The sequence below is a fragment of the Arvicanthis niloticus genome, chromosome 20 (assembly GCF_011762505.2).
Source record: "Arvicanthis niloticus isolate mArvNil1 chromosome 20, mArvNil1.pat.X, whole genome shotgun sequence".
In the NCBI taxonomy this organism is placed as follows: Eukaryota; Metazoa; Chordata; class Mammalia; order Rodentia; family Muridae; genus Arvicanthis; species Arvicanthis niloticus.
This window is the reverse complement of record NC_047677.1, coordinates 14867357-14890475: the sequence shown is the minus strand read 5'-3', so window position 1 is coordinate 14890475 and position 23119 is coordinate 14867357. Positions and strand designations below refer to the sequence as shown.

The 23119-nt window shown below is 44.0% G+C and overlaps 1 protein-coding gene across 2 annotated transcripts in view; it reads right to left on the bottom strand.

The window, feature by feature from the left end:
* Sobp (sine oculis binding protein homolog) overlaps positions 1-23119 on the bottom strand; it is a 171466-nt gene that overhangs the window by 101524 nt on the left and 46823 nt on the right. For both annotated transcript variants that reach the window (XM_034524867.2, XM_034524866.2), the window contains exon 4: positions 20557-20708. In XM_034524867.2, the coding sequence (XP_034380758.1) occupies positions 20557-20708 (152 nt within the window). The remainder of the gene's footprint in view (positions 1-20556; positions 20709-23119) is intronic.

Genomic DNA, 23119 nt, shown 5'->3' with positions numbered 1-23119 from the left:
TACATCACACTCAGCTTAGAGGCTGCCTTCCAATTGGATGATGACTCTAAACCTCTGCCTGGGGATGTCAAGCACCTCGGTCACCCAGCCACTCATGTTCTTTGTGCTAGATGCACAGCATGTCTCCAGGCCACAGGTGCACAGGCCTCCCATGTTCTGCCGTGTGTTTATAGAAGAGCGGACTCAGAACTGAATTCCCCTACACTTAGTAACACTTAAGCTGCCAACGCCTAGATTCAGAGGCCCAAGCAAGAATAGGCTTTAGAACCACGACTCCTCTAGATTATCTGTAAGCTTCTCCCTGTGTGTCCATCCTTCCAGGGTGGGTTGACTGCAAATCTTTCTGCAGATCATCAAAGATCATGATGTGAACAAGACGTTGAGAACACCCACTCCAGACAGTTGTCTGTGTGGGTTTATGCACTGCTCAGCTCTGTCCCACTTGTAATGTGACTCTTTGATAATCAAGTTATTTAAGTGGGGAAGCCTTACTTACCAAGTAGTTATCAACCAGGCTCTTTGGAGAGGAAGAGTTTAAAGTCTGGCTATGTGGCTCAGGTTAGCCTTGAACTCGCACTCTTTTAGCTTGTTGATTACAAGCATATACCGTCACACCAGGCTCTTTACTGACACACTTTAAAATAGAGCCTGCCACTCTTCCTTCTTGGTAGCCAAGGGATTCTTGCAAAAACTCCCCCAATGTCGGTCAGACCTTATGAAAACTGAACCTCAAGCCATGACTAACAACACAACTGATGGTATAGAGTGGGGCTCTATCTTGTTTGTGGGATGGAAAAAGCAGGCCAATACAGTGAAGGTGTGTCTCTCTCCCTAGAACACTGAAACCTGTGGCCAGAGTCTCGGAGCTACAGAGAAGCTACTCAGGAGGCTGTCCACCTCACTGTCTGTCTTTCTCCCTTTATGTTTCCCTGTAACCTTCTGCAGTTGTGATATTTCATAAAAAAATAACGCTCTTGGTATTTCCGGTAGGTTCTTAACCCCCTCATGAGTCACACTCATCAGTTTTTGTCAGAATGGAACAAGACAGAAATTATCATAGCACATTCCTTAGAAATTAAGTACGGTCTCATTGAACTCTTTTGAACTTTAGTAGCTATGCCCTGGGTTTTGTGTGTATGTTCTAAAACCCAAACATTTCTCACATTTTAGCACTTTCAAAACGATGGTGTATTTTATGATTCTTGTTAGCCATGGCACGTTTTATGAGTCTCCTTTTAGCGGGATTGCAGCCCTAACAGCGTCGTAAAAAAAAAAAAAACTTCTCTTAGCACTTCCTGATAAACCAAGGACAGAGCACCGTGTCAGCGACTCTGTCTATGAAATAAGGCATGAACGTGTGCATGCATGTGCAGAAGTGAGCACAAAGCAACGTGACTTCTTACGACTGTCTCACTGTCAACACAGGCATCAAATACAGCGCACCAATCTACTTCTGAAAGCTCACTTGTCCAACTTCTAACCACTGAAGGAGACAAAGTCGCTATCACCCTGATGGCAGGAGCTATTGCACCTCCCGTCCCTGCCTCTGTCATCCTCTTCTGAGCTGATGTGTCTGTGTCTGTGTCTGTGTCTGTGTCTGTGTGCTCTTCACTGAGGGACACCTGTAACTCACCCACCTCTCAGAACCACAGCTCTCTCACCTGTCACTAAAGGAGGCCTAGAAGTACTCTGACATCACTTTCCATGGGGACTGCTCAGGGTGAGTGCAGGTAAGGAACTGTTCAGGAGCACGACATCAACTAAGCAGGGCTCACAGATGCTCACACACACTGAAGTGACAATCCTGGAGCCTGCGTGGCTCTGTGCTAGGTCCTCGGCATATATGCTATGGTTGTTAGCTTGGTGTTTTTGTAGAACTACTAGGAGTGGGAGCAGGGGTTGTCTTTGACTCTTTCATCTGCTGGTGGAACCCTTTTCCTTCTACTGGGTGCCTCATCCAGCCCTTATATGAGGGTTTGTGCATAGTCTTATTACATCCTGTGGATCTGTGTGATAGGGGAGGGAAGGAAGAGGGAAAGCAAGGAAACTTTAGTTGAGAGGTATTGAAAACAAAAAATGGAAGAAAGGAAGGAAGGAAGGAAGGGAGGGGGAGGGAGGGAGGAAGGAAGGAAAGAAGGGAGGGAAGGAGGAAGGAAAGAAGGGAGGGAGGAAGAAATGAAGGAAAGAAAGAAGGAAGAAAAGAAGGAAGAAAGGAAAGATGGAAGGTGTTCGGCTTTTGTTTCTGGGCCCCTGGTTCTCTCAGCTTCAGCCCTCCACAGCCCCTCTCACAGAGAGGTCTATGGCCATCAGTCAAGTAGGAATAGTGCCTCAGGCCCCCTAACATGTAAAAGAGGCATCTCCAAGCTCTCAAACCAAGCCAATAGGCGTTATCTGCTGCCAGACCCTAACCCACCCCAAAATTGTATATAAGGACCCTATTCAGGAGAAGTAAAGGTGTGTGAGAATCATCCCGTTGTCTGAGAGTTTCTGTTGCAACAGCTGTAACACTTGGGAAGAGAGAGGTGCCTTCGGACCCTTCTCTCCTCGCCAACTAGCCGGCACCTCACAGGCACAGTCCAGACTGGCTCAGTGCAGAGAGACTGGCTCAGTGCAGAGAGACGGGTGAAGAACCTGGGAGTAACTGGGTAGCGACAGCAGAGACAGCGGACCCAATCCCCCCTCCCTGCTCGCACTCTGTCCCCTTTGGCCCAGACACCCCCCACCCCCCTCCTCGCCCCAACAGGCTGGGTCGGAGATCGGGGCACGCCCTCTGGAAGGGACCCACAGTTCATAATACTAGCGTTGACAGAGGTTTCATTCAACACATTGCCCCATCTCCCTACGTACACAAGGAGAAAAAAAATGGAGGTCTGCATCACTTTTATTAGGCCCTGGTCAAACATTCAATCACGTATGTAGCCATGGGAATGTCAGACATCTCCTTGTTTCAAGCTGAATCACAGGGATGTAGAGAATTACGTTTTACTGATAGTTACTATGAGCTAGATCACTTGTAGAGAAATTTGAGGAAAGTGAGCGCACAAAGGAACTTGAACAGGGGGTGGGGGGACTGTGCCTGTGGCCACTTGGGCTCTGTCCTCATTTATGTTGGGAGCCTTTCTCTTTTGTCTCTCACCACCATTAGTGTCGACGCCCTAAGTGAAACACTTAAGACATCTAAACATTTGTCCAGCTTTCTAAGTTCCCAATGAATTCTGGTTGTCTGAACTTGGACTTCAATAAATCCAAATGGTTTCTAGGAGCACCACCAGACATGTGCCTCCTAAGCATCTCTCTGGTTTTAATTCAGTCTCGTGCATGTACACGCATATGAACAGCTGTGTGAGCACATGTGTGTCTGTGCATGTGGATGCCAGAGATTGACACCAGGGATCTCCTCAATCACCTTCCCACCCTATGTTTTGAGGCAGGGTCTCTCAGTGAACCTGGAGCTCATTGAGTCGGCTAGATTGGCTGGTCAGAAGATTCCAAGGATCCTCCTGTTCTGGCTCCCCAGAACTGGGATTTTTGAATTAGTGCCTCAGCCTAGCTTTTATGTGGGTATTAAGATCAAACTCAGGTCCCCATACTTGGAAGGCAAGCACTCTGCTGACAGAACGATTTCCCCAGCCCCTTTAAGTTTTTAAGTTCGGTTTACACTGGGACTTGGGTGGATAGAATTCTTTTCTATTTATTAGATTATCCAGGATTTTTTTTTTAAGTCCTGAAATTGATATCACCAATACAAGGCTTCTTCTGGTACCAAGGATTCTTTCTTATTGTATTCTTTTTAACTGTGTTCCCCTTGACGCTGGGCTTGAATTCGTGTTGGGTTTACGGACATGGTGTCTGCTACCTCCGCATTTGACTCATACATTCTCTTGCAATGGCACCAAACAAAGCAAAAATAAGTCATAAAACTAAATCACAGACATGGGATATGTGTCACCTTCTCTCTCCTGTTCACCTGGAGGTGATACCGCCTCTTCCGGAAGCATGGCCCTGCACTGTACAGAACAACATTGCTGTACTTTGGACCATAAATGGTGCCTAGAGACCAATGTGGTAAAGGCTTGAGCCCTGGGTGGGACCATTGAGAAGTGGTACATCCTGTAGGAGGCAGGATGAGGTCAGTGGATGACATTATCCCCTGCAGGGTTCTGTGGGACCCCAGTCCTTTCCTTTCTCTTTTGCTTCCTGGCCAAGAGACTCCTGGCCAAGGAGTTTTGCTCCACTGTGCCCTACTTCTGTGATGCTCTTTATTACAACAGTCCCAAAATGAACAGGGCCTCCCGAACAGAGCCAAGATAAACATTATTATAAAGTGATCGGTCATCTCTGGTATTTGTTACAGAGATGGAGAGCTGACCAACACAAAGAGGGAAATGTTTTCCCAACCCAGAAGCTCATCCGCTTGAACCCTGAAGCATGCCACCAGAGTACCTGAGGGCGAGAGCAGAAAGAGCTGGCAAACACTATCCATGGTCATTAGCAACCTGCTTGCATTTCCAGGGCTGTCTCTATGGATTAATATATGCACTGTGTAGTAAACCATCTGCCACAGAGTTTGACCCAGACTCTCGTTGAGGCCCTGAGTGTCAAGAGGCAGGGTACACTTGCAGCAGAGTAGCTGTATTGTCAGTTCCTTTGTCCCCAGCACAGCAAGTGTGCAGTCTTTTGTTTCTTATGTGCATGTAACCTGGAATTTAATTGTGTGTGTGTGTGTGTGTGTGTGTGTGTGTAATTCTCTATGTCAACTCTTTCAAAGTTTAGCATTAGCCCGTCATAAAATTGGGTTAGGAGTAGCAGACATGTTTCCTACGAAAGTGGGTCACAGCTCAGTCACCTCCATGAGCTTCAGCTTACTTTACCCATTATTTGAAAACTGACCCTTCATACAGCCAAACATATAAAAGACTTCTTCCCTTCTAAGACACCACGATGAGCCCCCAGTGGCCTGGACTAAGGGTGCCTCTCAGGATACTGAGCGGATACAACAGTGAAAACTGTTTATTATTGGCTTGGAAGGGTGGCCAGTGGAGACGTAATCTGTGGGTTTTCAAGTGAGAGCAATGCAAGGAAATTAGCAAAGTCCTCTGCTTGGTTCCTAGTTCCAAATGAGCAGTTCCTCTGTTAAGTAACAGTGCTCCTAATACATTCCCTTGGGATCGGAAAGCCTCTAATTTGCCCTTCTCTGAAGAATATCACCCAGGTTCTTATTCCAAAACAAGCCTCTATTCCTTGTCTCTTGCTCTCTGTTTCCCTCAAAGAGCCCCATGAAGGCAGTCAGCAGACTACGTGAATTAAGTGAAACTGCTGAGGAGACAGGCAACCTTACTTTCAGTAGGGATTATATCTGGCCACTTTTTATTTAGATTTATATTGAAGGCTAACTCAAGACCTAAGTATTGTCGGTTTGTCTGTTTTTTACTACTTCCTCAGGGGAGGCTCCTTGAACGGCAATCCCGTGCTGTCCCAGGAGTCTCCCCATCATCTAACTTTTCTGAAAATTTGAAGGACCAGTCATCAATCGCAAAACCCAGGCTTTCTGTGTGTGTCGTGTGTGTGTGTGTGTGTGTGTGTGTGTGTGTGTGTGTGTGTGTGCGCGCGCGCTCACACATGTGTGAGTGAGTGCTCCTGAGAACTGTATCCCTAAAATCAGCAACATCTATTCCCATCACAGGTTTGCTCCCTCTGCTTCCTGGCACTTCCGTTTCTTGAATCCACCAATAATGACTGGAGAGTCAAATTACCATGTAGGTTGTACCCAACCTTTATAAAATCTGCTCTCCAACAAAACTGGACACAGGGCAGGATCCACACCCGACTTTGTACAATGTCTCTTCCGCTGCTCACTGCCATGAAGCCCAGCTTGTGATATCCAATGCCCACAGTGATACCGAGTGTCCCCATCTCGGCTTGCTTCCTAAAGGTCATCCGTTTGCCCTCCATTTCTGGTTGGTCTTTAGCTTGTCTTCTGAGCTCCCGAGACAGATTTTTCACTTTTCTAAAAGATGCCTTTTTAGCACTAATAAAACTTTCATACTTGTCTGCTTAATCACGCCAGCTTCACTGTCCCCTTTTTTACTTTTTTGTTTTTTGGCTCAGAGGTATATGAACCATCTGTGCCTCTAAAACAGTTTGCTTAAATAGCCTCCAGGCAGATTTTATGGTTTTTAAGTTTTTTACTTTAACCTTCAGCCTGCTGTCACCCATTTTCATCACAGTGTTAAAATCAGCCTCTTTTGGAAATGACTGTCACTATGTGGTTTTTTTCCAGTCGCTCCTGGAACCGGAGAGAGGGCTGCCATCCCCGGCTGAACTGCAGGGCCCCCTCGCAGATCACAGCCACCTGAGGCAGCTGCAGGTGTGGGCAGCCTTGGCGAGGGCCAGCTCCTCCATCTGGTATCCTGAGCAGCAAGGCAGATACCTCTCGTTTGGAATATTCATATGCACATCACCCGATTAGAAACCCAGGAAGGCGGCATCTGAACCGCTTACCTGCCTGTTTATCATGACATCTCTACAGAGTTATCATCGTGGTCCCAGGCTGAAACAAAGACTACAAAAAAAGGAGGGAATTCGTGTCTTCCCACCACACTACAAACATCGTCTTCGGTCACTGTCACTGCGGCAGAAGACGTGCAACGTTCTTTCCACTTGATTACTGTGGTCCAGTCTGGGGACCTGGGCATCCATCAGTCAGCATTTCTCTGCCCTGAGACTCATTATCAAACTTCCTGTCTGCTTTAGTAGTAACGTGGCTATAGAATCACCACTAGCTATAGATGTGTGGCGGCATGGGGGACAGACAATGTGCCCTTTTGTGGGTCTTTCCATCAAACCCCACAGGTGTCAGGCAGTCATTACCATGGCCTCAAACTACCGAAGTCCCTCATCCACACCAGTGCATTTTTAATGCAATCCTGTCTGTTTTCATTGTTGCTTTCTGACATATTTGATAATTTAAACCATTTCTCTTGCAGCTATCTTTGCTCTTCTCGCTTCTTTCCGATTGCCCCTACCTTCAGGAGTTACGAGCTGTCTATCCGCTACAAAATGAATTATTTTATTAAGTATTTGGCTAACACTACAGACCATGAAGCCAAATGAAAGATCACGGGAGGCGAAGCCAGCAGGTGAGCAGCAGTCTGCAAGAGATTGGGGTATCTTGGTAGGATGAATAAATTCACAAACAAATGAATAATTGAGGTTACGGTTTGAGGGATATTTTATTGGCTTGATTTTTTTTCCCTGTGAGTCTGTATGTATACATGTACATGCAATTTGCACATGTATGTTCATGTTCATATGTACACGATGCACATATGTGGGTGCATATGATTGCACACAGAAGTCCAGGGACACCATCCCGTGTCCTTCTCCAGGTGCTGCTTACACTTCTGTTGTTGAGACAGAGTCTCTCACTGGCCTGGAACCCACCAAATAGGCAAAGCTGACTGTAAGAACCCAATGGCAGAGGTGGGAAACAACCTGCTGTTTCCTCAGCCAGGTAGTCTCTTCCTCTCTCCATCTCTCTCTGTCTCGCTCTCTCCCAACCCCTCCCCCCACAACAGCTCTCCATTTTTCATATTCCAAGTCTCTCATCACTTCCTGCCTTCCAGACCTGACTAGTCAAATCCCCATGCTCTCACAGCACTCTGCCTCACTCCCCACACAGTGAACTTTGCCATCTGTGTCGTCCTTCATCGGAATGTCTGTAATCCTCATGAGGGCAGGAACCAGGTTATCGTTGGCCACCATGAGTGCAATGAACCACCCCAGTGCTAACTCACAGTAGATGCTTGGCAAACACTTGTTGGGTGATCTGTAGACTGGCCTGTGAAAGTTGCGACTTTCAAGGCCTCTCTCTTCTAGCCACCCGAACATGATGTGTCTAGTGTGGGAATGCATCCTTGTTTTTTGAACACTTCCTTTTCCCTTCTGTGTCACAGACACGGTTTAGCGCTACAGAGAAAATGACTTTAATGTGTGAGGTGGTGAGCTCTCGAAAGCACAGCCTCATCCCATTCCATATCCGGGTCAAAGCATCTGCCTTTCCATTATTTGCAGGATGGTACCAGGTCAACCTAACCCAGGCCACTTACACTAATAAAAATACATTATGCACCAGGCTCTCCGTTTGAACCATACCTCTATTACTCTCGGTGAATAAAGAGTACCAAAGACCAACCACAGAGGACTTTGGCTCTGTGTAATCCCATATTCTAACATCTGAAAACAGCAAAGAATGTCAATCCTTAAGCCCTGGCTCTACATACAGCATTCTAAAAACTGGATTTCACAAACAGCCGGTCTGGAGTAGAGGAGATTGTTCACTGAATCGATCCAAGTGCTGGCCACAGTTTAAACTTTTAATCCACATTTAGACTCCACATTACACCAACCTAACAAGACTAGATAGACACAACACATTCCGTGTACGAGGAATTCAACCTCGTGACCTAACTTGAGATCTTCCAGACATGTGCCAGCGCTTACCATCAGCTGTCACTTGGGTCCCCTCTCTCTTCCCAGACTTTCATTGTCATGGTTGCCCTTCCTCACATAGCCTGTGGAGCTTAGGGGGAGACAAACACACCCCAGGAAAGCTCAAATCTGTTCCAACTAACCAGAGAATTCTATTCGGCTCACCACAGCCCCTCACTCAGGGCGAAGCCTTTGGTGTGGGAGTGGGCAGTAAATGTTAGGACACAGTCACTGATGTGAGAACGAGGGAACTTGGAGTCCTCATGTTGTTAGCAGCCGCTCCATGACACGTGAGCACTTGCTTTGGAGGACAGCCAACACTGTGCTGTAGCTTGTCTTTCACTTTGTGGGTTCTTCTTTTTCACACCCTTTATCCCCCAGTTTCACCTGCTAATACTAGATGGGGCAGAAACAAGGACAGAGGGGAGAGGGGAATTAGGAAAATCCCCGAATCTAATTCTTGTAGCTGACTTCTGCTACTTTGTGACTTCTTCTCACCATTTATCCACCCCCACACCTGTTTCATCCCTTATCACTATGTAGGAGAGAGAGAGAGAGAGAGAGAGAGAGAGAGAGAGAGAGAGGGAGAGGGAGAGGGAGAGGGAGAGGGAGAGGGAGAGGGAGAGGGAGAGGGAGAGGGAGAGGGAGAGGGAGAGGGAGAGGGAGAGGGAGAGGGAGAGAGAGAGAGAGAGAGAGAGAGAGAGAGAGAGAGAGAGAGAGACATGACTCTAATTTCTTTCCTTTGGTTTCTTTGAGCATGCCTCTTTTGCCTATGGATGACAAACGGCATCCAACACCGCCCCTCCACCCCCCACCCTACCCCACCCCCACCAAATGACCAACAACCACCAACCCTGCCTCTGGGGGGGGGGTGAGGCGCTAGCATTTCTATACTCTCTGAAAAGTCCCCAGAATTTCAAATGTCACACAATCACAGCTGTCTACAGCTGGCAAAACCACCCCTCTGCTACAGCACGAGGCAAATCATAGTCAGCTGCAGTGGACAGTTAAAGCAGCCTCACACCCCAAAACCTGGGATTAAAATGAAAACATATTCTTAAAATAGTTCTCTGCTTTTAAAGAAACCAAAATCCCAGAACTGCCACTATGCTATACACACAATACAAAGACGGCAAAAGTAAACAATAGTGCTGTGGTAAGACTGCTACACCGCCATGTCAGTCAAGCTACCCCAAAGTATGAACTAATTTAGAAGCACAGATGTCTTTTATTATTTAAATCAGCCCCAGTTAGAACATTCTATAGTTGTTACCTGACTACATCTATTTATTTGGATAATACAAATTTCAAAATAATCCTTGTACCCAAAGATGGCCCTTTAACACCGCTGCTTCCTCCCAAGGTATTGCTTCTGAGGAGAAACGGATGTCACAGGCTTTCCAGTGGCTCTCTGTGAAGTGCTTGCCCTGACCTCCCCCACAGGCTGGGGGGGCCCATCTACCCTCTAGCCTGCACTGTCCCTCCTTGCTCTCTCCTCCCCATCAGCTCCTCCCCTGAAAGAGAAACACCACTGAACTGGTTTGACTTTAGCTACTGGGAAATGTTTCATAATTACTAATGAATAATTCAGCAAATAAGATATTTTTAGTTTTCTATTACTAGGCACGCCCAACTTTGATGGGAATTCTGTTGCCTTTCTTACTTTCCGAATCCCGTTTGCACACAGGCTCTTAAATGAATCATTCATTGCCTTAATGGAAGTTCAATCAGCAACCAATATTGGATCACTCGCTACCCCGCACAGCAACTTCTTGGGGTTGCACTGCACTTAGAATCAACCCCAAAAGGCTTCCTCTCCAGCCCCATGGCCTGGCTCCTAGTCACCACATCATTCATCTCCAGACACTCCGCCCTTCCTGGGCTGTTCAAAACTGCCACGCCTGTTTCTGCTTTACGACCTCTACTTTCCGACTCTTCCCTGCTGGCACCTCCTGCTACAAGCCGGTCACACAACTAGCTTTGTCATTTCCTTCTGTCCCTACCTACGTACCACCTCTTCCAAGATGGCACTTGTAGTCACAAGATGTAAAGCACCCCGTCACTGATCATTACATCTCCCCACCTGTTCTCACAGTATTTATCACTACAGGAAATTATCTATCTACCCACAGGAATATAGCTCTGTTTAAGAGTCCCTTTAAGGCACAGGCCTTTTCTTTTACTCTAAATATAATAATAATAATAATAATAATAATAATAATAATAATATATACATATATATGCATACTTTATCTTTTGATTTTTTTTTTCTGAGACAGGATCTCATGTAGCCTAGGCTGTCCTGGAACTTCTGTATTGCCAAGGCTAGCTTGGATCTCCTATTCCTCCTGTCTCTACCACCCAAATGTTTAAGGTTACAGGCATGAGCCATCACTTCTGGATTTCAGCATTTTATTTTACTTTATTTTATTTTACTTTATTTAGAGACTGACTAGAAGAATAAGTAACAAATCTTAAGAGTGCTTATTTTTTTCTAGAATAAAACCAAATGAGAGCAAGGAGGTATTTATTTTCCACACGGCAAATCCCCCTTGTCTTTCATATCAATGATGCCCACTTCATTACAGCGATTTAAGAAACATACATCCTTACAGATGCAGAACTGGGTCTTCGGAAGTCCTTAAAATGTCAATTATAAATCATTCTATGAGGACATAGTACAAGACATCATCTTTCATTGGATCCATACAGAAGTCAGTACTTTATCATAAATGTTTGGTGACATTTTAGATGTCATACATATCTCTAAATGCCTAGTTCCCTCTGAGCCTCCAAAATACATTTAGTGGGGAGGGTGTATTTTTTAATGCTAAAGAGCTAGTCAAAAAATTTATAAGTTAAAAGAGATAATTTAAAAATAAATTTAAGAGAAAATTCAAATGTGTATGATTAAAAACTGTATGTGAAATGCTTCACTTATATCATAAATTCTATTGCTGTAGAAAAATAATCATTTCAAAATCAAGGCAGTTTTTTCCCCCCACAATCAAAAGTGGTTAAATACATTTCACCATATTTATGAATGATTTCTCCTTCCCGTCTCTAAAACTCTCTCATAAATCACTATAATGTTTCCAAAGTACATTTGGTAGTAAAAAATTCACATCTACCAACTATATTTCCTCTATCTGGAGATGAATTAAGTAGAAAATACATTAATATCTGAATTTATAATAGAGTAGTTAACCCTTAGCCACAGCAAACTAATGAGGAATATTTTACCATGCAAGGATTAATCAGGGCTCCTAACACTATGCAATTTGACATTTTAGGGACTTAATCATGAGTGGATTTTATTCCCCTATTTACTTTTCCTTTGGAGGATGACTTACAAAGACACTGCCTGTTTGAATAAATGTAATTCTTGAGCTTAATTTCATCACTTAAAATGTTATTTTAATAATATTACATAGCTTAAAAACAGCCCTCACTACCAAAGACCATTTCATCTCTCGGCTAAATTCAGCAATCAAACACTGAAAAAGTATGAACCAGATACAGTGGCACATTCCTGTAACCGCAACTGCAAAGGTAACTAAAGAAGTAAGATCACAAGTTCAAGGCCTACTTAGTCTACTTGGTTAGTTCAAGGCCAGCCTGGACAACTTAATGAGACCCTTTCTCGAAATAAACCATTTTAAAAGCTGGGGCTCTCTATCTCAGTGGCATGTTCTTGCCTAACATATGAAGCACCCTCGGTTCGATTCCTAGTACTAGCGACAAAGACAGAAAGACAACAAACAAACAACACCCCACATGAGCAAGTATCAGCATGGACTTAGTGAGTCTCAGCCTGATTCTGAGCAGTGAGACACAACGTCTGGGCTTACTGGAGATTGACTTCCATCCCCAGCCTCAGATCATCTCCAGCTCCTTAATGACTATAGAAGTATCGCTTACCCAGGATGCCCAGTAAACTATAGCAGGGTGCAAGCATTTTCATGGCTTCGTTAAACCATTGCTTAGCCTTCTTAGGCATGTAGCGGTGTATAGCCCTGCCCACACCCATTGACACACATTAGATTCCGCTGTGTACACAGCTACCCTAAGGGTGGACTGTAGCACAGGGAATTTCCATGCAATCTGATATGCAGCGGCACAAATTAAGTGGCTTTTTAAAGCAATTGTTTTCTTTATTCTAACCCAAGCCATGACTATGTGAGCCGAAAGCTAGAAGCCAAGGAACAAAGAGTTATGCACAGTTTGCCCAGTTCATACTTTACTTATGGATTCAAAAGCTACACAGAGGTATCAAAATGAAGGGAAACTAAAAATAACCCCAGGCACACCCAAAGCTTGGGATTTGGTATGTACAACCTTCTCAGGTGTATTAGATTTTAGAACCAGATCCTGCAAATGTCTATGAAAAAAAAAAAAAACCTCTAGACTCATTCAACTATCTTAAAATATCTCGGTGTGAGCCCCCAGCCTCTTTGACATGCATTTATTCAGATATTCCTCGTTCTTAGCAAAGCATGAATTAACAAGAGTGTGACTTCAATCCCAGAAAGACACATGATCATTTTCCCTTGGTTTCTCTGGCTAGCTCACACAAAACTTCCCAACTCTGCCCCTGCACTGTTCACCAATGGGTTTCATGAAGCCTTCCTTTCTTTCTTTCTTTCTTTCTTTCTTTCTTTCTTTCTTTCCTTCCTTCCTTCCTTCCTGCCTTCTTTCTTCCTTCTTCTTCTTCTTCTTCTTCTTCTTCTTCTTCTTCTTCTTCTTCTTCTTCTTCTTCTTCTTCTTCTTCTTCTTCCTCCTCCTCCTCCTCCTCCTCCTCCTCCTCCTCCCCCTCCTCCTCCCCCTCTTCCTCCTCCTCCCCCCTCCTCCTCTTCCTCCTCCTCCTTCTCCTCTTCTTCTTCTTCTTCTTCTTCTTCTTCTTCTTCTTCTTCTTCTTCTTCTTCTTCTTCTTCTTCTTCTTCTTCTTTTTTGCAGGCAAGCTCAGGGAGTGAACCTTTGCTGAGCGCAGATTAGGAGGAGAGAGGCACATCAAAATGACTCCTCTGATAATTTGTTCAGTGCTCATTCTTCAAATAAACCAAACACTATTAGTAACAAGGCAGGAAACTCGGCATGTAACTGAATCAATTAGGAGAATGTACAGCCCAAATACATAGATCCCTTCCTGGTCATTTGTTTACTGCACTGCCCACTGCCCAAGCAGACAGACTACAAACTCCAAATGTGCACATTTGTCTCCGTGTAGAAGTCACTGGGACACAGTGTGGCTGACGCAATCTGACACTGTGGTTAATGGTTAAAGGGAGTGTGCCTCTTAGACAGATTGGATAATTACTGGCAGTTCAGACGAGAAAGGCTTGGTTTAAATGAATAGCATCAGCTATCACCAGGAGAGCCAGAGATCTACTGTGTCTGGGAACTCACATTCCAGCGCATGTGGCAACAGCCCTGTGTACTGATCAGCAGGAAACTAGTGTCAGATTTATCAAAAATCCCCACTCTGCTTTTCATTCACTGAGAACACGGAGTCTTGAAGATAGGTAGAGTCTTGATCAGTTCTTCACATTTCATTGAAATACCTGCTGGTATTTAGAAGTTTTTTTTTTTTTTTTTTTTTTCGGTTTTTCGAGACAGGGTTTCTCTGTATAGCTCTGGCTGTCCTGGAACTCACTCTGTAGACCAGGCTGGCCTCGAACTCAGAAATCCGCCTGCCTCTGCCTCCCAAGTGCTGGGATTAAAGGCGCGCGCCACCACCGCCCGGCTAGAAGTTGGTATTCATTCTGGATAATAGGTTAGGATACTTTGTTTCCTCTTACAAGCTCCAAAGCCCACTAGAAAACAGAAGTGTTTGCCAAGCTCTTTTCAGGATAAACTCACTTGTCCGTTCTGTTTGCATGCAGGTCTCCCTCACACCCACAATTCTCAAGCAGTTTTCAAGGATTCCGGTCAATGTAAAGATCTGAGCCTGTCCCCAAGGCTTGTGGTGGCATTCTTAGGGCACTGTGTCCCACTTGCTTGCCTGGATCACCTCTGGCTTTCCACGGAGACTTGTGTTTTAAGCTTTCTGCTCACCTACACTTCGTTCCACCTGCCAAGCTCCCTGGCTCTCTTCCTGTTTGGGGACTAGCATCCTCCTCGCCTCCACTGTTGCCCTCAGAGACTTCCAGTTACAGAAGCTCACTAATATTCCATTCCATATCTCAAAATGTGAGAGAACAAGAAAGCTGTTGGCTTAGCTGCTTTTCTCCCAGAGCATCCTGAGGATGCCCGTTTGCCGTGTCCAAAGGGAACTTAGACCCCAGCCTACAAGCTGAAGGGCTGGAAAGAGGACTATCTTATATGCTAAGCAGTTGGAAGGTTTTTATAAGACTGAAGAGCCAAGGCCAAGTGCAGGCCCAATGCAGACAATCAGATCTTGCAAGCTTCCCTACGCCCAATAAAAGCCAGGGAAATCCACTAGAACAACCCTGGCTCCTGGCCTCATTTACTTGCAAGCCAATGTGCAAACGTCAAGCAGAATCAAGTCTTTGGCCTGAGACTGAGGCAGCGAGAGGACATTAACTGCAAGTAATTTCTTAATGTCCTTCTCAAAGCTTTGTGAACGACAGCCATTTTGCAGTTAAACATTTCACGTGTCTACAGAATAAAAACCGGACAGGTTAACCAGTATTTTAGCAGAGAGATTGATACACATTTCTTCTACACTACTGGTTTCCATAATTAAGTCTGAAACCAGGAAATCTTTTCAGGCTATGCTTAAGTTTAATTTGAAAAACCAAAACAACAACAACAACTAAAAGCCCCAAGCTAAATAAAATATAACGTTAAATAAAATATAACAACAAAAACTGATATGTGTTAATTAGTGATGGGTTCCTTCTAAAAGAGACCTCTAATAAAACACTGGGCTGCATCCAGGGTTATAGTTTTATGGTAAAATAAGTGCTTACTGAACAATACTCCCCACACAGAGTTTGTTACTATGGCAGCTGTCAGGAAAACGCAATGACATCATTTGCAAACATCTCCCTCTCTCACAACTGTGATCTTTGCTGTACGTCACTATGGTCCTCTGGGAGCCACAGCATATGCTGAAGAAGAATCTATCCATCCCCGTCTCAATCCGTGGGACGTGAAAGGAGGAGGCCAAGTTCGATGCTCTTAGGAGTCTGTATTTATTAATTTCCAATGCTATTTAGAACACTATAAACTTGAGCTTTGAACAAGGAAAAAAGTCAGTCATCCTTGGCTTACATTGGCCATTTTCCTTCAGTTCTGATTTCCTGGTTTCTTTCTAGATACTAGTTTAGACAACAGGATATTTATTTCTCATGAAAAAAAAAAAAGAAAGAAAAAAGAAATGCTATTCGAGGGTACTATTTGTAGTCTTGTTAAGATCTTTTTTAGAGGGATAATAAAAAGAACATTTTAGGCACTCTGCCATTTTACAAAGTAAAATTGATATTAAAAGGTTGAACTCGGGCTAGAGAGTTGGCCCAGTGGTTAAGAGCACTGGCTGTTCTTCCAAAGGACCTCAGTTCAATTCCAAGCGCCCACATGGCGACTCACGACTATCTGCAGCTTCATGTCTGAAACACATACATGCAGGCAAAACAGCCATACACATATGACAAACATAAAATAAAAATAAAGTAAGTTAAACTCAGTGCTTCTGCATCTATTGCAAAAGCAGTGAGGAGGCTTTATAACCTCCCAACCCCTTATGACGCTCTAGGATAAAAATGTTCTCAAATCCTGTTCTCTGTGGCCTCAAAAAGGGGGTGGGAGCTATTCACACTCTAAAAAGTTGTCCCTGTCTGGAACCCCATAGAAGAGGAGACAGAAAGAGTGCTGAGAGCCTGAGATGGCGGACACCAGGAGAACAAGGTCCTCTAAACCAACTGAGCAAAGCGTGTATGAACTCACAGAGACTGAGGCAGCAAGCACAGGGCCTGCACAGGTCTGCGCCAGGTCCTCTGCGTGTACACTGTAGCTTTCAGCTTAGTGTTTTTCTGGGACGCCTGAGTGTGTGACTGTGTAGGTCTCTGACCGTGTGCCTGATCTTGGGGCTCTTTTCCTTCTGTCGGTTTGTGTTGTTCAACCTCAATGTAATGGTTTTGTTTTATCTTGCTATATTTTATTATGCTGTGTTTGTTGTTATCTCTTAGAAGCCTGTTCTTGTCTAATGAGAGACAGAAACAGAATGGATCTGGTTAGGAGAGGAGGGTAGAAGAAACTTGTTGACAGAATAAGGGGAAACTGGAGTCAGGATATATTATATGAAAAAAAAAGCTACTTTTAATAAAATGGGGAAAAAGAAAAAAAGTCCCTGTCTCAAAAAATGATATTGACATGCCATTGGTAGCCATTATTCATGCCCCTAGGTTACATAAGCCCCTCCCAGTGGTACCCAATGTCCTATGCCAATGCCCAATGCCTGTAGACTACATAAGTCCCTCTTAGGCTGGTTTAAAAATCTTTGAGTCAGCAGTTAAACTTTGTAGAAATCAGGCTTGTATGAAGATACATTACAAATGAACACTATCTACATCTCAGAGGCAACACCATGTAATGTGTAAAGTCATAGCTGCATGGATTCCGTGAGTGCATACAACTGTGACTTCATGGGCCTCTCACAGAATGTTAGCTACATGCTTGTAGCCATCCAGATAACTTCTAAATAAAATCTGAATTCACTTTAATATATACCATAACTGGTTAACTCGGCTTCCACCTGCTCACCTGACTCTAAAGGGCCGAGCTCTTTGAGAGATGAATGTGACATTTTCCAGCCTCCTGGAGCCCAAAGAAAAAGAAAGGCTTGAGAAGCAAATGAAATTTAAAAAGCTCATTTTCATGGCCTTCATTTTGAGTGTAGGGCTATTTTTATCTTTGTTTTTAGCAGCAATACCATGCTGCCTGTAGTCTTGAGCACTTCTGGGGAGGCGAGCACAGGGGCCCAAGGCACAGCTGTCCAATTTACATTCACAAATGCAGGTGTTGCTCAGACACAAAGCAGAGGTCGGCTGAACACTGCTCTTAATTATCTACCTTGTCTGAGGGTTTTCCTTTGTAAAGTTATGCGTGCAATTTGGGTTCAACTTGGAGGCCATTTTTAGATCCCAGCATGCTATCCAGCAAGAAATGGGCTGTCATTATAAAGCATAATTTACAGCATAGTTAATTTTACATTAAAAAAAATCTACTCTATACCTAAGACAAAACTCTATTCTGTACATGCATTATTCGCTGTTTTCCATCTCCTTCTTGGTATTTCAAAACATGGGAAGGGGAAACTTGTTATGTAGAGATGGGAAGAATTTCTAAGATGAAGCCCACAGTTCTAATGATGAAAACTAAGAACGTTGTTAAATGATGCAAGAAGGGATGTAGCTATCTGCCACTGTCTGCAGCTGGGAACACACTGGGGCTTGTAACAGCAATTCTTAGAAATGGCCGGATGCAGTGCTGGGATCTAATAGAAGCCATTAGGAAACCTAATCCCTAAATGAAATGACCACAGAATCCTATCAGTTAACAGAAATGCAGCAGCTGTACATGTTTATAGTAATACAATAGGATATTGTTTCAGAGATAACACTAAGGGGAAAAAAAAAAAAAAACAGAACCCAGCAGGTAATGTAAGACATTTATTTCTCTATTTGGAGAAATTGAACAGGCAGAGCTTTGGAATACATAAACAGGAGAGAAGGTGAGAGAAGGCAGGTCGTAGGTACACTAAGGGGCTACCAGCAGGCAAAGTCACGGGCTAGGTCAAACCATAGCAACTCCCCGGGGTTGCAGGATGCTAGAGACTCATCCCAGGAGCTCCCCACGGGCCGCGAGGTTGAGTGGGCCTTGCCTCAACTCTGACTGCGCCTCCTATAAGGTCCAAATACTAAATCTTACCCTGACTCCTGTTAAGCTGTTACGTTTCAAACCCAGGACAAACTGCTGAAGTGTCTATTTAATATACCAAAGCAGACCTGGCCTCCGGATTCTCCCAGCATCCCTCAGTCCCTACCTTTCTCAGAGTATGGCTGCCATACCCCCGCCCTCTACCCTCAACGTGCCTCTTTCCTATATAATCCAGACATTTTGGTTTTCTACCTCTTTTCCTTTTGCTCTCCTTTGTACCTTTGGCCCTCTGGCTCCTGCATTTGCTACCCTCTCTTCCTTCCCCTCCCTCTCTTCCCTCATAGTTCAGGGTCATGACCACTTTGGACTCTCCCAGATGTGTCTGCCTCTGCCTATGCTCTCCCACACATCTGTGATAAACCTTCTTCTCCACCGTCCCTAGGACTAGTTATGTCCTTTTTTTTTTCTTTTTATTTACTTTTTCGTTCAATTCCCATTCGCCATCTTTCAAAAAAAATGCATGATATGGAAGCTTATAAGTCAGTTTGATCTTAATCTTTATCACTATATTTTAAAAGCATATATATATACATATATATGTGTATATATATATATACACACATATGCTTTTAAAATATGTATATATATATATATATATATATATATATATACACACACACACACACACACACACACACACATACTGTATAACAGTGTATTCTGGACTGCTTTTCCAGAGGCGCCTTTCCTCAAAGGCTTACTGCAGAGTGTAAGTGGTATCATTAGTGTTGTAGTACTGCATCCTTCTTGGCCTTATTCTGTACCAGCATTCCATCAGTATTTAGATCCTTGACCCTTCAGACTTGTAGAATGACAAAAGGCCCTGCTCTACAGCCATATTCTGCCGAGGAATGCAAAGTATTTTGTTGCTGTAGGTAGAGCTTTTAAAAAGGACTGTTATTCTCTGTTCAGCCTTCAGAATGGGAGCCCCAGGTTCTTGGAGATCGTTCTAGTCCCCTCCCGAGGGAAAGTGAACCCTACTCTTGGCTGTCCCCAAAGATGTCCAGACAATTTTCTCACTTGCCTCCTAGTTCCAGTGACAATCATGAGCCTAATTCTTAGAGACTGCTACTAAAATTCCAACTCGTTGAATTTTGCAGCCTGATTCTTCAGGCATTGTGGTTTCGGGCAGAATGGATGTGACCCAAATTTTCAGGAGAGCATTTGCTGCAATGGTGCTAGCTAGCATTGCAGGAGCCATGATTAGCATTCAGGATTGCAAACGGTAGACTTTAAAAAGGCAAGTTCTTGCTTCAAGAATGGACAGGTTTTTATCTTGTATTACAGAAAGGGAAAGGCAAAGGCTTAGCAAAGTGTGGACAGTTTCATGAAGTAAGGAAGTTTTACGGATGAGTGAGAAACAATCAGAGACTAGAAATGGACTTGAGGACTTGGTGGCAAATGGCTTTAGTAAGTCCTTAAGAATTGGGAAGTTTGTGTGCCTATGTGTGTGTGCGCTTGTTAAAACATCATGCATCCCATTTCCCGTCAAGAATGACTAATACTATTCTAAAAGTCCATTCTTGGACCTACACTGTCTTTTAAAACAGTGTAGTTTTAAAAAAACTACACTGTTTTTAAAAAAAAAAAAAAGTTAAAAAACACTTTTTTTAAAAAAAAAAAAGTCAAAACTGTACTATGTCTCTTCCTGTGCTAATCCATCACTCTCACGACTGAGCAGTTAGCATATGTATTCATCATTGCCCCTCTTGTCATGATCAATCAACTCTAACATCCTGTGTCAAGGGAGGTTTGACGATTTTCTGTCTTGACTAGACTCTGTGTATCGGGTTTTGGAAAAAGCAGCAGCCATATCCCCGCTGTGTGTGTGGACTAACGCCTCTCTCTGCGGCTAATGTCTGGCTCTCCTCTGCTACTTCTCTCTGGTGGGCTCTGGACTGTGCCCTCCGGTTAGGGTACCAGCTGGGATTTCAGTTCTTCCTCAGGTTCACTCACCTCTCAGAACTCAAAACACCAAGCCAAGAGAAATTGATGGTCAAGGTATGTTAGGATGGGGTTTCTTATCCCAAAAAGTTAAGCGTGGCAGGAAGAGATGGACAAAACAAAATAAAAACTACACAAGGGGCAGGGCACAGTGTGTCCGGCTAGGGCTAGGAGGCGCATGCGTACGCGAGGGTGGCCCGCGGCCTCTCTAAGGTGGCTTACCTTGTTTCTTTTGAAGTAGGCTCTCCGGCAGGCGGCAAAGCATTTCTCGCTGCAGAAGCTTTTCACCTCGCTTCCCATACTCAGGGAATAGCGCTTGATCCCCACTTTCTGGCACCAGGCACACATTATTTGTACATTTGACACATCATCTTCTATAATAAAAGTATAAGAAAAACGTTCATATCAGAAGCAAACATCCCTTCATATATAGACACACCCTGACCCTGACAGAGTTCCCGGGGTCTGCTTGCAATTTCTGGACCTCACCATTTTCTAATGGAGTTGGGACCACCAATCTCAGGGTGGGGGTGGAGCTGGAGCGGTAGGGTGCATTTGTTTACTTTTCTCCTTAGGGGCTTGTGGGTGTTTCTGTTCCCAAAGGGCTTTTTACTTAGAAACCAGAGCATGGTTACAAAGCTACAAGAATTCCAGGAGTGCTTAGCCTCTGCTCAATCTGCCTAGTCAAACCAGCCCGCGTGACAGAAGGGCAGAATTTATAAACATAAACAGCTCGTTTCCTCAAGGGTCTCACGGAAAGTCTTCAAAACGGGCAGTAGGTGGGGCACTTTGGGCCTTGCAAACCTGTGTGTGCAATGCAGCTCCCTCGTGTGAACTTTGACCGTCAGGGGCCAGCAACACCATGTGTGTTCCCATTGTAGGTAAAAGAACACTACTGTTGTTTACTGTCACGACATGATTCCCAAGCCACGTGTTCAATCAAAAAAGGAAATGTAGTGAATGGCCAAATTCTGGCAAGGGGCAGCAGGCAGGCCTGGCTTACTGTCCATTTTCCTACAGTGAGCCTTCAAGCCCGGTGACCTCGGGGAAACGCAGCCTCATTTAACTTGGCTCCGTTTGATGTGGTTTCTGGGCCCTGGGAGAAGGACTTGAGCATGGAGTGTATGTATGTATTGAAGTTGTGAGTGTATTCTCAGACAGACTGGGGAGCGGGGGGGGGGGTGTCCCTCAGCTCCTGGAAGACCCCCTCAACCATGTCAACAAGGGTGCTCAGATGGGTTCTAGATGGTTTGCAAGTATTTCTAATATTCGAAATGCTACATTTCCTTTCTATGAGAGGGAAAACGCAACTAGCATAAGCTACCATGACTGTCACATCCATTACTGCCTAAGACAGATGAGCTGTTAAAGAGAGCAAAGAGAATGAATTAAGTTAAGCATACCAAGTGAACCACAATGCAGAGAGTAAGGAGCTACAGGAAGGTTGGGCTGGTGACACTGAAATGGCTGAAACTTGGGAATATTGGTCTCTTTTAGGGAAATAAACACTGTTGGAAAATTTTTAAAATATTTTCTGGCTGCCTCCTGGGAGCTTTCAGTGTATCTTGAGTAGTGTTCTACTTTGTCCTTTCATTTGACTCTGTGTGTGTGTCTGCCTGTATGTATACATGTGTGTCCAAGTGTGTGTGTTTGTACATGTGCATATGTCTGCATGTATGTATATATGTGGGTGTCCAAATGTGTGCATTTGTGCATGTCTGAGTGTGTTTGTGCGAATGTTTAAGTATATATGTACATGTATGTGTCTACATGCATGTGTATGTGATGTAAGTGCATTTATGTGTATATGTATCTGAGTGCATATGTGCATTATGTGTGTACATGTGTGTATGTATATGCATGTGTTATTTGAGTGTGTACATGCATGTAGTGTGTGTATGTGTCTGTATCTAAGTGTGTATGTACATGTAAATGTGTTTTGTATGTGTCTGTGTGTGCATAAAAATGTATGTTTCTGTGTACAAGCATGACTGTGTATGTGCATGTCTCTCTGTGTGTGTATTGTATTTGTATTAGAGTATATATGTGCATTATATGTGTATGTGGCATGTATGTGTATGTGTGTTATCTGAGTTTGTATATGCATGTATGTATGTTTGTGTGTGTATGTACAATATGTGTGTGTATGTGTCTGTGTGAATATGTACATGCATGTATATGTATCTGTATTTGAGTTAATATGTGCATTATATGTGTACATGTGTTATCTGAGTGTGTGCATGTATATGTATATATTCATGTACACATGTATGTTCATATGTGTAAATGTGTGTATGAGTGTGTATGTGTGTTATGTGTGTATGTATGTGCATGTATGAGTGTGTATATGCATATATGTGTGTATGTGTGCATATCTTATGCTGAGTGTATATATATATTGTGTGTATGTATGTATGTGTACATGAGTGTGTCTATACATGTGTATGTGCACACGTGTGTGGCTCTAGTTGTCACTCTTAGCAGCAAGTCTTCTTTATAGACTCTGGCTTGTACTAACCCAGACTCATAATTCAGACATGAATGGGAATCACAAAATCCCCAACAAACTCCAGTATAATGTGTCTGACTTCTGAGTGAACCCCCCAAGACTAATTGCTAAGTGGGGCCTGCCCCTTGGGTTGTCGACATATCCGTGGCTCGTAGAGCCTGTCATGGAATCATTCCACTTCCAGGGAAAAGACCTGGTTTGAGGCACTGTGGTCATCAGCCTGCAAAATTAGAAACAAACTAATGTGTAATGCAGCGACAGGGCTTTTCTCCCAAG